The sequence below is a fragment of the Dioscorea cayenensis genome, chromosome 8, assembly GCF_009730915.1.
Source record: "Dioscorea cayenensis subsp. rotundata cultivar TDr96_F1 chromosome 8, TDr96_F1_v2_PseudoChromosome.rev07_lg8_w22 25.fasta, whole genome shotgun sequence".
In the NCBI taxonomy this organism is placed as follows: domain Eukaryota; kingdom Viridiplantae; phylum Streptophyta; class Magnoliopsida; order Dioscoreales; family Dioscoreaceae; genus Dioscorea; species Dioscorea cayenensis.
Window position 1 is genome coordinate 4,115,931 of NC_052478.1, and position 16,874 is coordinate 4,132,804.

At 31.9% G+C, this 16,874-nt stretch overlaps 2 protein-coding genes across 2 annotated transcripts; both read right to left on the reverse strand.

The window, feature by feature from the left end:
* Positions 1–1,018: 1,018 nt before the first annotated feature.
* Positions 1,019–3,785, reverse strand: LOC120267739 (brassinosteroid-related acyltransferase 1). Its single transcript, XM_039275418.1, is given in 4 exon segments — positions 1,019–1,703; positions 2,704–2,860; positions 2,862–3,190; positions 3,284–3,785. Coding segments are annotated over 4 exon segments (1,434 nt in total). The 5' UTR covers positions 3,734–3,785; the 3' UTR covers positions 1,019–1,205.
* A 2,770-nt stretch (positions 3,786–6,555) lies between these two features.
* On the reverse strand, positions 6,556–10,717 carry LOC120267111 (two-component response regulator ORR22). The gene is made up of 6 exons (XM_039274811.1): positions 10,333–10,717; positions 9,967–10,119; positions 9,152–9,565; positions 8,957–9,033; positions 7,465–8,745; positions 6,556–6,914 (listed from the first exon to the last, which is right to left on the reverse strand). Exons 1-6 carry the CDS (start codon positions 10,481–10,483, stop codon positions 6,843–6,845), a joined length of 2,148 nt encoding a protein of 715 aa, XP_039130745.1. The 5' UTR covers positions 10,484–10,717; the 3' UTR covers positions 6,556–6,842.
* Positions 10,718–16,874: the final 6,157 nt, after the last annotated feature.

Sequence of the window (16,874 nt, forward strand, 5' to 3'; positions counted from 1 at the left end):
ATTTAATGAAGATATTTGAAATTAATCATTTTAACAATAAATTAATTAAACATTACTTACAATTTATAAATAATTTATAAAAAAATATAACTTAAAATTTGAATATTGTACAACTATATTTTTTAATTTATTATTTAATTTATTTAAAAATTAAAATTTGAATTTCTTAATTATTTCAATAAACAATGAAGTTATTTTTTAATATAGCATGAAAATGTTTAAAATCTAAACACATAATCGATTACAATTTTAACAACAAGAAAATTATTTTAATTAGATATTTTACATTGAAACCATAAACAAAATGAAAAAAAAAAATACTTAATATTACAACATAGTATTACAAAGGAACATAGTCTCACTGATTTAACTTTCTAAATTAGAATATTGTTCCCACAAATGCTCTATCAATGCATTGCGAAGTGCAATATGAGATTCTTTATCTTTGATTTGATTATATCGAGCCACAAACTTTTCGAATCGAGCATTTTCATCTTCGATGAGTTCCACAGTTGGTTCAGGCACATCCGTTGATTCTACAATCGGTACACTAAGATCTCTCTCATCCTCAACTATCATGTTATGCATGATAATACAAGTTTTCATTATGTCACTCAATACATCCTTGCTCCAAAAACGTGCAGGTCCTGTAACAATTGCAAATCTTGCTTGTAGAACTCCGAATGCACGTTCCACAAATTAATATTATAAATAACTACTTATAATTATATTAATGGATTAATAATTTTATATTTTTCAATACAATAATAAAAACAATACAAATATAAAAATATAATTAAAAAATAAAAAATCATGTGGGACCCCAAATTTGGGGTTGCACTAGTGTACACCCAAATTTGGGGTGAAATTTGGGTGTGGGTTGGAGTACTCTACACCCAAAATTCCCACCCCAGATTTAGGATTTGGGTGTAAGATTGGAGTACTCTACACCCAAACTCACAAAAACCAAAACAAAGCAAACATCACCACACACACTCCAAATCTCATTAATATCTCATTAATATGACATACAAATATGATAACACCACAACTCCACAGTTTCATGTCAATGGTTCAACACGTGAAACCATACGTACGTCTTTATGTCTTCGTGTATATATATAGGTATATAAATGTTTATCTCTCTCTAGAGTTCACACATGCATGCGTCCATGCTAGTAAGCAAGCTTTATTATTAGTTACCACTAAACTGAGAGGAAATAGTGAGAAAAGGCTTGAACATACTTGTGAGCCAAACCAATCCTCACATGAACTCCTCCCTCCTCCTCCGGGCTCTGCATGAAGTAAGCCACTTGCATCACCGGAGGTGGCATTGGAGATGCATACATTGCATTACCGAGGCCAATGTCGAAGCAGTGATACGGAGTTCTAGTCCAATCGGAGACGATGGTGAGCTCCGGCAAAGGTGGCAGTGCAGACTCCTGTGGTGCTTCCAGTGCTTCAAGGTAAGCTTTCACGTAATTCTCGGTCATTGCTAGTTTTGCGTCTTTTATCTTTTCGACAATGGTTGCGAGGCTTTCGCCTTCGAGCTTTGATCCGGTGCATGCAATGGAGGCGAGAACGTAAGCATTTCCGGTGAAGGCTTTAGGGAGGGGAGGTGTCATCCTTGCCCTTACATCAACAGTGAATTGGAAATATACCATTTTGTTGGTCTTTGCAAGGCCTAGAGCTTTATTCTTTGCCTGCATGACAAAATTAGTTCATAGATTGAGAATAATAATTAAGGCATGGATATGATGATAGATTAAAAAGATTTATTGGCTTGAATAGCAAAGAGTGAACCGTAGTTAATTCACAAAATATTGAGTTGAAAAAGAGTAGCTGAGGCTCTTAAAAATGTTTTTATCAAACATGAATTCACTACTAGGGTAAGATAGAAGAAGAGCTCATATTAATTTATTTTTATAGCAAAAAACTTTAGAAAGTAAAGTTGTGATTCATGCATTAAAAGAGCAAAAAACTTTGAAATTATTAATAGAGATGTATTTTAATTTATTTTTTTCACAAAAGTTCTTGAAAAACTTTAGGAAGTAAAGTTGTGATTCATGCATTTACAAAAAAGATAATAATTTAGTTTGCACTGATCTATGAACTCAAAACATAATCAATTCTGAACCTTTATTAATTATACTAAAAGATAAATTAAGCACAAACTAATTAACTTTCTAACATACAAGAACGAGAGAAACCTAATTCAAGTGACGGTAAAAAGTTGGATCTTCAACATTGTCATAGATTAATCAATATTTGCAGACACACACACACACTATATGGTACAAGATAAAATTTAAGTTATGGTTGTAGATTTTCTAATTTTGAAAACAGTCATTTAATTTGGATTTATTTTCACTTCAACAATTCTGAAATCAAATATTACTAAAAGGTGAAATGAGTCTAGTAGTCGAAACTTCAAGTAACACATTCAGATCATGTGTTCATATGTTAACAGATCGGTGATTCATCTAACACCAATTACTACACGTACATATTTCCACTGGTTACTCAACATGAAGAAGGCTTATAGCTTTGCTTATCTGCTGTTTCTCTGACAAAGATCAGGCTACAATATTTGAGCATATGATATCACACACACACACACATATATATGCATGAGAGTTTCTTCCCTTGATTAACTTCACAGTCGACTCTTCACACAAAGCAAATTAAGGGGTAGAGATATACCTTCCAAAGATGAGCAGCAAGGACCTCAAAGGAGGAGCAAGAGGCATCACCAATGGCACATCTACTCACCTTCATTTTAAGCTTCTCAACAATGGAACAACTCAAAGAAAAGGTTCTGAGAGTCAACTGGTCTTCTCTAATTATGTTACCCATCAACTCATGACTACCACTATTTAATGCATTTCATTGATCCTGAAGCTTGCATAATCAACTGATGAAGATGCTCAAATGCCATAATCCTCATCATCATCACCTCCTTACCTCTCTTCTTCCCTACTAACAACCTCCCTCTTTCATGCACTGGCTCTACAATATCCTCCTCCTCCTCCTCCTCCTCCTCATCATCATCATCATCTTCATGATCAACCCTATTTCCTTTCATCTTACAAGCCCATGCTCTCAAGAAGTTATAACTTGCTGGTCCATCAAACAAGGAGTGACTTGTCCCTACTCCCACTGCATACCCTCCACATCCAAACCTGGTCACCTGCACATGAATATACACACACACACACACACATCACAAACATGCATGAAATAATGATCATTAATTAGAAGTATATATATGTAGTATATGTACCTGTGCAACAACTAAGGGCATCTCAGAGAAGCTGGTGGAGAGAGGAGGCTTGTAAACAAGGTTCTCCATGAAGGAGTTGTACTGAGAGAGGTCTCCAAGCTCAGAGATCTTAACTCTAGTTGAAGCTTCAACTAAGAGTGCACCAGAATTAGAGCAAAGAAGATCAAGCTTTTGAGTAGATGGGTTTAAAAAGAGCCTTCCTGCAGCTGGATACCAGGAAGACAAGACTTCCTCCAAAGCCATTTTTAAGGAGAAGAAAAGAGAGCTTTCTGACAGCTCTTTGTGGGGTGATGGTGATCTGTAAAAGAACACCAAGTACATGAGCATTGGACACTTTCTGTCCAAGTTTGAGAGGTGAAGGAGCTTGGCATGTTTTGCTGGAGCTTTTGGGTAAACTGGGATGGTCTTTGTGATGGAGACCTTCTGGTAATCATCATGCTTGATTGCCATTGTTGCCATGGTTTGAAGGTTTGAGAGAGATGGTGAGAACTAGATGGCTTAGAACAAGGAAAGACTTTGTGCACTATGTTTCATGATTCATGGAATGGGTGCTATTATTGTATTGTTTTGATAGTGAGTTACTATTCATGAAATGGTCCACCATATAATGTTGGACTTTGGCCTAATCGCATGAAGTTTTTTTTTATGGGGTTGAGGTCTTAAAATTTTTTTTCATCTTTTTATTTTTTAGTTACTACGTTTAACTTTAAGGGTTGATTCAATGATTTCTTTGCCTTCAAACTTCAGCTAAAGTTAAAAAAATGGTAAATATGGAATGTTGCTCGATCACTTGAAGTTATTTTTTTTTGTCATGTTTTAAGGTTGTGTTTGATGTTTTGTTATTCAATATGGTCTTTTTATCTGCACAAGTGGTTGTTACTTTTCAAAGAAAGACATTTTATGATAATTTTTTTAAAAAAAAACACTTTAAAATGTTGGTTTTACATAAAAAAAGATCCCATTTTACAAATAATAATTATTGTATAACTAAACTCCAGTACGTGTATGAGTACGTAATATAATACAAGTTTAGAACATTCTAAATCAGTATTAATTCTTTTGCAGATTAAACCAGACCATGTTTTTAAGTAATTTTATTATAAACAAGGCCCAATATTTATCAATCAAACCAATCAACAATTTAATTGATGGCGCGGATCTACAGGCTAAAATATGGCAACTAACGCGCACACATTTCCAAATCATGGCAATGATATCATATAGGACCCTAATTAGCCTTGTGCAATCCATGAAATAATTAATTATTAACAAAAATTTTGTATCCATACATTCAAAAGCAAAATTCTATATTATCCTTACAAAAACAATAACCTTCATTTTTATTAAAAGATAATGAAATTAGTAATGCTTACATATATAAATGTATACCAAAAATTCATCTATTAACTAAATTTTATATAATATAATTACAAATCAATCATTCAATACAGGATGTACTTTTTTGTTGTTGTACCCTGTTTTTTTTTTTTAATGCATTGTGGTTTATTTATTTTTTAAAAAAAACAGTGTGTACCAACTAATCTAAATAACTTGCACAAAATTATATTATTAGATATATTCCTAAAAAAATTAATAACATCATGTATTTATCATGTATATATAAATAGTCCAATCACATATACTTTTATTCCACCACAAACAAAAAACAAAAAAAACAAAAACAAAAGGGACAACCCTCGTTGGAGAACAAATAGGACACAACTTTCTTTTGTTAAACAAAATAGTCAACAAGAAGCTAAGCTCCACTCCTTTGTGACTATGTCCTCTTGCCTTTAGGACTATTTAGTGGTCCCTAAGCTTCTCTTTTGTAGTCTTTCATCCCTATCTATTCCCTTGAGAAAAGCCTAAACAAAAGCACTTCTTCATGTAGATGTATACACATATGGAACCTCTCAATTAAACTAAGGTGGTGAGAATGATCAAGGCATCAAAGAGAAAGGTTAGGAAAGTTAGGGTGGTTGGCTTCAAGATGAGCATGCGTGCAACTGAAGTTCAACATTTTGTTTTCTTGTTGTCATCTTTCGCCAACATTAAGGGCCCTCAAAAACTCTTCTGTGACCTCCTTTGAACCTCCCCTTGCCTTCACCTTTGCCCTAAACTAATGGAGGGATGCTCTTAATAGGACTTATTTGCCTTAATTAGTGCAAGGCTAAAGGAGAATGTATTCCTCCTCACCCTATTAATGGCCTATCTAACTACATATATATATATATATATATTCCTACATGTTTCACTTACCATATATATATGCTTTGCATGCATGGTTATAAGCATGGGTGGGTTTTTGCACATGATAAGCAATTAGCTACATTAAAATGAAGCTCTCCTCATTTGTTCATCATTGTCAAGTGATTTAAAGACTGTATATATAAATATATTTGTTGAGTTGTGAGAATGTAAATAATGATGAGCAATGTCAATGTAACTCTTCTTTGTTAGTTAACATTCTCCACAGTAGTAAAAAGTAGCAGCATAACATAAAATATTACTCCAATGTTTGCTTCTAATATTCCTTGGGAGTACCTTTTTCTTTTCACAAAATTGAATTCTCATTTACAACATAATATAACAATGTTTATCTTTTCCATGTATATTCTTGTAATTAGACAACAAATATAATGAAAGAGAAACATATGATATTTGAATGGGCATCAGAAGACATGAAGAGAAATCAGTAATGTCTGACTGCAAACACACACAGCAGAGGATTCTTTGTATCCAACATGCAGGGCCTAAACAAACAAGTACATAACAAAGCATATTACAACTCAAAAGCTTTGCAGGACTGTCTCAGTGCATGGTTGTATTATGTTTCTTTCTTTGTCCCTTCTCATGATTCTCAAATCTTTTCATGCAATACAAACATTAGGGTTAGGGTTTCAGATCTTCTGTTCAGTTCTTTGGCAGTATGTGTCTCACCTGTCGGTGTTGAAGTGAGGATATATATTATTAAGTATTGAGTGGAAGTAGTCAAGTCATTTGATAGACATCCATAAAAGAGAAGGTTCTTATTTAGGGTTTGAATATTGCCCTATATCACTTATCACAAGATAAATATGTCATAATAAAAAAATATCACATATATTTGAATGAGTTCTTTTCATATATTATTATTTAGCAATTTACTGGAACAAGTATGATCAGTTAATAAAAACCTACCCTCTAAGAAATCAAAATTACAAGCATGAATTTTTTAAAAACCAAAGGGTTAAAAAAAAAAAAAAGGCTTAGTTGACCATAACATTGACTGATTACTAAGAAAAACAGATGTTAATTCCACTCAGTTACATCCATAATTCCAAGTTAATTTAAAAAGAAAAAGGAAATAAGAAATAAGAAAAGAGAACAACCCAAATGAGACTTTTAGTTAAAACTCCACATTAATCACTCTAGAGAAGATATATGATCACAAAGCTAGTAGAGGAAACAAGACTTCATTCTTTCTTCGAATTAAAAAGCTAAGTATATACTGATACAAACTCCACGAGAAGTTGATAATTGCTCAGCATTGCCTGAAGGAACATTGGATCGAAGATTTTCAGAAACAAGCATCAAGAGAAAACATTTCACATCTCATGGTACCGTCGATTAATGCAAAATCATCCCGATCCTGCATGAAACCAGTCGATTTTACTTGGACATGTCACGTTGAATAAAACAGTTAAACTTAAAGTCAGTAGACGACAATACAAAGACATTGAGACGTGCTAAGGGTATCAAAACGCAAGGAAAATTGTCTAGAAGTTTGCAGAAAAAATTATCAAAGAAATATATCTTCATTATCCTCTAAAACGACGAATTTGTGAGCCCTGTGATTGTAAATGCATCACAAAGATGTGCAAACCTTCTTTTCTCCTTTATACTTGTGTAATTTTTTGTGGTTTTCCTTAAAGATATCACCAGGGTCAACACAAAATAATTAGTAATTCAAGATTAAACTCTCAGAGATGACAGTCAAAGAACAAGAGCTATAAAAAATTGTATTGATCCCTCTCTTGCAACTAAAACCAGTGGTTCAATTGGTATTCCATATTCAGATATGTTAGTTGCTGTCTAACAAAATGGTAAATCACATGTACCAAGAAGAATTTACGAAAATAAAAACAAAGCAATAATGATACCCTTTAGTTATAACTTGATGAATTAGAAGGGAAAATTACCGGTTTCATGGCAGCATTCACTATATCATCCAATATGCAATCTTTCGTGCTAAACCCTCCTTGAAGCCCAGAAAAGTCCGAAATATACTCTTCTTTAAGCAGTACATCAGCAGCGGGCTTACTAATCCTGTTTTGTGGGAAAAATAGAGCACCAGGATTTGTCTGATCAATCATACTCATTTTCGTCTTCGCGCCACAAAGTTCGTTATTTAAATTTTGATTCTCAGGAAGACTGATAACTGAAGGATTCTGCAATGAAGAGCTCAAGGGGGATCCAGCGAGGAGGTTGAGTTTGTGGGTGTGGTCCAGATTTTGATTCTCATATTCTTGCTTAGGTTTGCTTAGACTTCTGAAGTTCAAGTACTTGGAGTCTTCAAGAGAACCAGCTGAAGTAATCATCATGTTACCACCAAGGGTGCTTGCCTGGAATTGCATGTCTGTTCCGACCAACGAATCATGAAGAGGTACAGCAGTAACACCGCTGGAAGATGCATCATGATGATTTCCATCCATATGTGACACCATCGAGGTAACATTCTCTGCCATAGTATTTTGAGTTAAGCCACCATTGCTGAAGGGAGCAACCACAGACGAACTATTATTCGGATGCCTGGTTAATGGAACAGCATCTTGCCAGGTATCATTACATCTACTGATGTCGCACAAGTGTGACGATCCAACAGTTGTATCAAATAGGTCTGAGCTCAAGGAAGGGACATTTATAGAAAATTGATTACTGACTGCACTGGACTGAGCATGCTGTTGTTGAGATTGTAATAACAGCGGAGCATTAGATACGGTGATGAATGAGTTGGTGGAGTTGACACCAGGCAGCCCAGTACCAGAAAAACCACCAGAAATACATTTATTTGCATCCTGTGACACCTTATGCTGCTGCAATTGGTCTAATCCCAAAGATGCAGGCATCCCTTGAAGCACATTCCCGTGTGGATTTCCTGGAAGATTAACACATTGGATCTTACCAAGATCAGTAAGGGAACTGCTTACATCGCTTTGAGTACGGCTAAATTGAACCATCCCAGATGGAGCAAGGTTCCGCAGTCCAAATCCAGTTGTATAGTTTGGTCTGTTCAGAATCCCATTTGGTTGGAAAGTGGTAAGACCAGGTAGCTGGCCAGACCCCACAAGTGCATGATAGTTTCCAAATCCATTCAATGAACCCATCGGTAGATAAGACGGGTCTCTACCTCCCAAAGCGGCAACCATGTTAGCTTGTTGGCTTGCCACAGCACTGAGTCTTTTCAGGTAGAGCCTATACTTCTGCAGTCAAAACAGAGGATAATCAGCTCGTTACACAGATAGAGAAACACAAATAATCAATGAAGAAGATCGGGAAGAATACAAATGCACACACAAGTATATAGATAATGCAAAGCATTAATTCAGGTGAAGGACATGATCAACAAGAGCAGAATAGAAACATCGACTCAGTTTGGGATAAGAAAATATAAACCAGTAATAGAACTCATGCCTGCAGATGGCTGGCAACATTTTCTCTTGTGAGTCTTTCTACATTCATCAAATCAAGTATTCTCTTTGGTACAGCCTCTGTGACAAAACATGAAAGACATGAAATCTGGCATAATTTTCATCATTCACACTTGTATGAACAAACAAACTAACAAACTCATAGATTTCATTCTACATCACGAAAAGAAATTCTTACTTTCAATGCCCAGCTGATTAACAGCAGCAACAAATTTACGGTGAAGCTCCACAGACCAAACAACTCTCGGCTTTTTTTGGGAGGATGGATCTTCATTCTCATTACCGTTCTCATCAAGATCATCTTCATCATCTTCACTCTGATCCTTCCTCTTTCTGTTAATCCTTCCATTTCGATCAGATGATCCACTGGAAACAGCACACTGCCCACTCTCAGCATTTGCAACACTGTTCTTCTCACAGTCATCCGCATTATCAAAGCCAGTGTGATCTTTGGGATCAATTTTCCTCCTCCGAACAACATGTTGCCATATGTTCTTGAGCTCCTCTAACCGAACAGGCTTCAACAGATAGTCGCAAGCACCATGCGTTATCCCCTTCATCACCGCCGAGGTCTCACCATTCGCAGACATCACTGCAAAGCACAAGTCATAGGCTTAACACCATAATTCACCATCAAAGATATTACATCTAGGTACTGGGCATTCTAAAAAACCCATCTATAGAACATAAAAAGAAGATCTATATCCTTCTCCAAAATTGAAGATGCTCTAGGATTTCCTTTGACTCAAATGTCCACATTTAGGAACTACCAAAAGGCCCAAACATCTAAAGCAACAAAGAAAAAGAACAATCAAATTATGAAAAAGAAAAAGAAGAAAAAGAAAGAGCTGTGCTCTTCCCATAATTGAAAACATCAATCGAACACCCAGCACAGTTCTAACTAGCCAATCTTCCCAATCACAAATGGGGAAAGGAAAGGATAACCAACTCATGAATAATCATAAATGATAAATGCAACCAAAAGGAGCTTACTAATAACAGGGAGGTCCATTTCTAGTCCCACAAGCTCCAAAAGCTTGAATCCATCCATGTCTGGCATGTGAACATCACTGATCACCAGATCAAACTTGTCCTTGTTCTCCCTCAACAGCTTCAAAGCCATGACCGCCTGTCCAGTTATAGTCACTGCAACAAGCACAATTTCCACATCAATAAAAAGTCCCCAAAACCCAAAAAGCTCCAACCTTGCACACAAAGACTTCAACTTCATCCCAAAGAATTACTAATTGTGCAAACAAATCCATGAATCCACACAAAGAATGCAACTTGACGCCAATTAAAAGCATCATTACAAGAAAAAAAAAAGGGGGGGAAGAAGAGAGTGAAGTAGTATGCAACCATGATACTGGCATCTACGGAGGAGGCCTTCCAGCATCTTCAAACAAGTGGGATCATCATCGACGGCGAGGACACGCATTCCAACAGGAAACTGGTCTCTCTGGGCTAATTCCCTCGCCATGTTTCCTCCCTTCCTCTCCTCCACTGTCATCCTTGCAATGAACTCCCTTTCCAGCTTTCCAGCAAGAAGAAGAAGAAGAAGAAGAAGAAGAGTGAATGGTCTTTCTCCAACCCAAAATGAGAGCTTGGAGAGACAAAGCTTTGGACTTTGAGAAGAACCAAACCAAATTGTGAGATGGATTGGCAGAGAGAAAGAGATGGAAAGAGTTGATAGAAAGGAATGTTTGATGAGAGAGAGCTGGTAGCCAAATGGGGGAATACAACCAAAGAGCTTTGAGCCTCTCTGTCTTCTTCCTTTTTATTTTTATAAAGCCTTCTAACTTAATTTTTCCACTTTTTTTTTTAATAATAATATATATATATATAATAATAATGTATGTTGTTTACATTTATGACTTTATAAATTAGAATTTTAAAAGATATTTATTATTTATATTTTTCAATGTTTTGTTGCTTAATTTTGACCATAATTAGTTTACTTTATCTCATTTTTTTTTGTGGAAGAAATTGTTGATATTGTATTAATTTTATAAAATAAGAAATGATACAAATGGCATGTTATAGAATACTAATTTTGGCCCTTAGTGGGCAAGTAATATTCTTTTAAATACCAGGAATCAAGGCCCTTTGATTGTGACAAAATATTGCCTAAATTTTTTTCTTTTTTAAAAAAAATATTATTATTTTTCATGTAACTCATAACCTCATAATTATACATTCACTCATGCGAAAATTAATAATATCATATTTAAATTATATTTTTTATATATAGTCACAAAAAAATACATTTATTTCCCTGTAAAAGTGGGTAATTGTGTATATATCACTAAAAAATTATTTATTGCTTATATAATTAACAATTTATAAAATTTATATACATCCAAGAGATAAAAATTCATTTTTTTTTCTAAAAATAAAACGAAGCTGAATATTGATCCATAGGCATACCTTCTATCAATGGATACATATGCAATTACCCACTCTAATTAAAAAAATATTTATTTTGCATAAAATTAATATAATTATGAAGTTTAATCAAAATAATTCTTGATTAGATCACTACATTTTGTAAGGGGTATATAAGTAAATATATATGTCTATACTTATATATAGAAGAAAGAAATCAATGAAAATGAAAATTAAGAAAGTAGGAACATGACAGAGAGTATTTAATTGCGTGATTAGCTGGTTTAATTACATGATTAGGTGTTGTCAATGACATGTTCTTTGAGGTAGCCATCACAAATGTGTTTCTTGTGGAAACCAAAAAAGTTTATGTGCTCTCTCTAACCTTAATTAATGTTAATGATATTAATAATTCAATTTACTTTAATTTTCTAGGCTTTTGTGTGCCATCATTTGATTAAACCTTTTTATTGACCATGATTAGTTCCTTAATTTAGATTTGAATTGTTAATGACTTCTCTAATATGTTTTTGTTATTTGCAATAATAATAATAATTTAAAATGAAAAAATTATCTATTTGCATATTTAGTCATTTTTAATTAATTATGTATGTGTTTTTTACTTTTGTTATAGATATGATAAACATATATACAATCAAAAACTTATGTATAATTTCCATCAAATTTTGAATTTGAGTAATGAAATTTTTAATACCAATATCTCGAAAAAGACAATGTCACTGGTTACTTTTATATGCATTATTTTTAATTAATTAATAAAAACTTTAAATGGAAGTAAATTTCAAAGATTCTTATGTAAGCTCATTTGCTTTGTTAAAAATTTATGATAATTTTTAATAAAAAAGAATATATGTTTATTAGTACAAGCAAGCAAGTGATATGTTTATGGGCACCTAGCTACTCAAAAAGTCTTAAAGAAAGGAAAAGTAGTTGTCCTAAGTTGTGCTTCTTTTTTGAGTTTAGGTAAGTTCATGTCTTATCTAAGTGTGTTGCCCTTGTCCCTTTCTGCTGTTTTGTGGGTCTCTATCTTTGCCAACCACCTCTTATATATGTTGCATTCACATGGGGACACTATTTTTTTTTATTAACTTTAGTTATTTATTTTAACTTTTTTTAATATTTCCTTTTTATACCAACCATAAAAACTTATTTAACTTATAAATTTTGTTAATTAAGGTTGTTGTACAATTTTTTTTTTCTTTTTGGTTTGAGATATGTAATCAAATTCTCTTGGTTGTTGCTAAAGTTAATCTTATTTTATTGATATCAAATCCTCAAAGTTAGAGTGAAGCAAATGATCATCATATTTTTTTTAAAATATTAAATTTTGTATAATTAATCATGCATGTGATTGAGTAGAGAGTTAAGTGAAAAGGAAAAAAGAATGGCTAAATTTTTATAAATTATGTAGTTTGTTTGAAAAGATAAAATAGTCTGAAGTGACTTCTAACCACTTCCAAAACTCTTCAATTGCACATAAACAAACGAAAGAGAAAAAAAAATGGCTGAGTTTTTTTTTATATAGATTATGTTGTTTATTTGTAAGAAAATTGGCGTAAAGTTGACTTTTAATCACTGCCAAAGTTCTTTAATTGTATATAAATAAATGAAAGAGAAAAAAAAAATAATGGGTAAATTTTTGTAGGCTATGATGTATTATTTGCAAGAAAATTGGTAGGATTTTAACTTTCAACGAACTCCAAACTCTCAGTTATGCACATAAATGTTGTCATGTAGTATATATAACACCATGAGATAAATCATAGACCTTAACCCTTTTTTCATAAATTTTTTTTGATAATATGTGGATTTGCACAAGTCTGGAGTACATGCGCAAACTGAATAATATTTGTGTTCTCATCTGCGAAAGTTAAAGTTACAGTATATCTTTTCAGTAAAAATTTAAACACCTTACGCAAAAAATCTAATGTGAATAAAACAAAAGATCACTAGCATAAATAATATTACCACATAATTTTAAATATAATAAATTAAAAAATATTAAATTAGTCTATATATGTATGTATATATATTTGATAAAGTGGATAAATCACGGCATAAATGTGCACATATATGTAATTAATATCTCAATACATTTATGCCCTCATCCTGAGGTTTGAACCAATTTTTTTAGCAAAAATATAAACACCTTCCTGCAGGAGTCGTTGGCATGTGTATGCATATATACACAATACATATGAAATTTTGTACCTGTATATGTATAAATTAGCAATGAAATCTGTTTTCCATTTTAGGGAGGGGCACATGTGCACAATCCTCTAGTTTAGAGGGGTATATATGTAATTCCAAAGGTCATATATGTGTGTGACGGGTTCATTGAGAACAAAACATATATCAACTGATCAACATGTTTATGATTACTGAGAATGTACGTGAAATGCACTTGACAAATCGTACATTGAGTTGTAATAAATTCAATAAATTAGTTTTAACCAAAATGCAATGTGTTTGAAAAATATCAAGGGTATGAATCATGGGTTACTTTCAACTAGTGAGCTACCCAGTGATTGTGATTGAGAGGTTTCGAATTTGAACCTCTCATATTATAATTTATGTTCAAAGTCCTTTGTGGGAGTTTAGTGTGAGGATTACCTCTCGTTCTTCCCTCTAGAATTACATAGCGGGGGTTATCTCTAAGAGGTCAGTCAAACCACTTGGACTGGTGCACCTCCATATTCACTCATATTTTATTTTGTCATTTGTTGATTTTATTGAAATATATATAAGTGTTAGAGATAAAAATCAGAGCTAATTGGATCCGTGTATTTGATATATAAATATATTAATTTTAAGTTATAGTTTGTTTGTCTCTAATGAAAATAAACTTAAAAATTGATTAAAAAATAATTAATCAAGAACATTAACTCATTTTTATTTGCCCAAAATTATTATAACCTATATATTAGTTTTTATAAATATACTTGAAAACCTTATAAAAACTTTTTTGCTATATTTAATCATATTATGTAAATAGACATATACTTGCATGTGTAATTATTAAGCTCATAATCACATCAATATATATAACTCCGTTAAAAAGTATAATTCTCTATAAATACATTTCAATTATAGATAGGAAAAAATAAATATAAAAATAAAAATAAATCATTTAACACACATATATATATACATATCTTGACAACCTCAACTTTTCTTAATTAAACCATACACAAAGAAATAAATCCAAACACAAGCAAGAAACATGTTGGTTGGCTGTTTGTTTGTTGATGTTGAAACAGTACAAAATTACATTGTGTCCGGTTGTTTAGGACATCGGAAAAACATTAAAATCTCACAATCACATTAATGTCTTCTTTAAATACAAATAGATATATACATTTATTAATATATATATATATATATATATATATATAAGTCCAAGAAGAGGAAATGAATGAGAAAGATCCAAAGAGCTCCGTAGTCACAATCTCAATTCAGAACACAAAATCAAGTGTGTTCCCTTGCAAATTTAATGCACTGAATTCATTGAAACAGTAGTACTCCTCAAAGTACACACACCAAATGATCATCATAGAATGCCAAAGTTATTTATTGCGCATGCATGCAACATTCAATGATGCAAAATCTTTGGCAATTGGTGCACTCAGTAATGGTTTCAATGTTCTTTTCCCCTCGTGATAATTTCATTAATAAATCTCCTTGTTGTTTGATTTGCAATTTTACCCATTTATTTGGTGTTCTGTTTTTACAATTACTTTGAGATTTGATGAACTATAATGCATGAATTTTGTTATGATTCATGTTCATTGACCATATGCATGTATCATAGATCAAGATAGTTACATTACACCAGTTATGATGTTGGACGATTAACATTCCAAAGATATTGTGATTGAAAGGAGATAACTAAGATGAATATCATGTGTTATCATAAAAGACCAATTGAAGAAAGAGTTTATTCAAAATGGAATATGAAATAATATCGATAATTAAAACTAAAATGATATGAATATATCCTTAGAGAACCCATAAATGACCATAAGAAAAGTTTAAAACTCTTTAAAAAAATAGAAAAATAAAAAGTAAAAAAAAAAAAATATTTAGTATAAATCTTATATAATAATATGTCAGTTTGGTTTATCTAGTTCTTTGTTATTTAATTTGATAAAGTAACATAAAAACATAAAGGATTCAATGAAGCAAACCATAAAAAGTTGGAACTAATATATATATATATATATATATATATATATAGTCTGTTGTTGTATAATATATGTATTAATTTAATAAAGCTATCTGGATGGATTAATTTTAAGAAAAGGAAAAGTTAAATATATAACGAAAATATAAAAAATGAAAATGGGAAATTCATTGCAGGTGTAACAGTGTGTGTACGGGAATATAAGCTTTCAATATGTGAATTTATTATGTATGAATTAATATCAAGAAAGGAAGGATGGATGAGGGTAGTAAAAGAAGTCATGCAAAGTTCATGGACCCAACCAAACTTTAATGCACATGTGATCAAATTGCATGCACTTGTTATTTCATACTTGGATTTTTGTCTCTAGAATTGCTTGCATACCCTGTGAAAGCAAGCTACTGGTTAACTGCCACAATGATACTCTTACTCACGTAAAAAATATATTATTTATATTTTTTATGATTGAAAATTAATTTACAAGTTTTATAAAAATGTGAATTGATCTTTTATTTTATTTTGGTATTTTTTTTAAATGAATGAAAAAAATAAAAACAAAATAGTTTTTTTAATTTATTTTAATTGATTTTTTGACTGAAAAAGATATATAAGTGAATGAATATGATTTTTGTAGGAGCATGCAATAAGAAAAAAGTAATTTTCTCTTTTATTTCATTTTTAGATATAAAAATTTTATCAAAATTTTTTTTTATTTCGGGTAGGATAATTTTTTTAAAGATATTGGTTCATGATAAATTTTTTTATTAGATTATAGTTATGAGTAGTTTAAAGAGTTTTGTCATAGGTGGAAATTTTGAATATTTAATTTAGAAATATATATATATATATATATTCCAAGTATTAAGGTTCAGATTAAAATTTTATTTCAAGAGTCAATTTTAATCACAACTAATTAAATATTAATTATTGCAGCATTGTATCATGTATTCTCAGTCACAAAATAAAAAATTATTATTGTCTTTGAATTTATATTCATAAGATGATTAATAAGTTATACAAAATTTTGTAAGAATATATGATGGCAACACTGCATCAAGCATTGTGTCCTTGATTCACTAAGCAGACTAAAAATAAAGAAGCTTATTAAAGGAAGGTGTTATTGATTAAAAATTAAAAACATTAAAAAAATTAAAAGTGGGAGTGTTGTGCCTGAGGTAGATAGTTTAGAAATAATATATTGTTAACTTGAATTATTATCAAATACTATGCTAGGATTAAATTTTAAAATCATCAACGGATCTGCTAAATGTATAAATAGTATGTTTTTTAAACAATCACCCCTGGTGCAAGT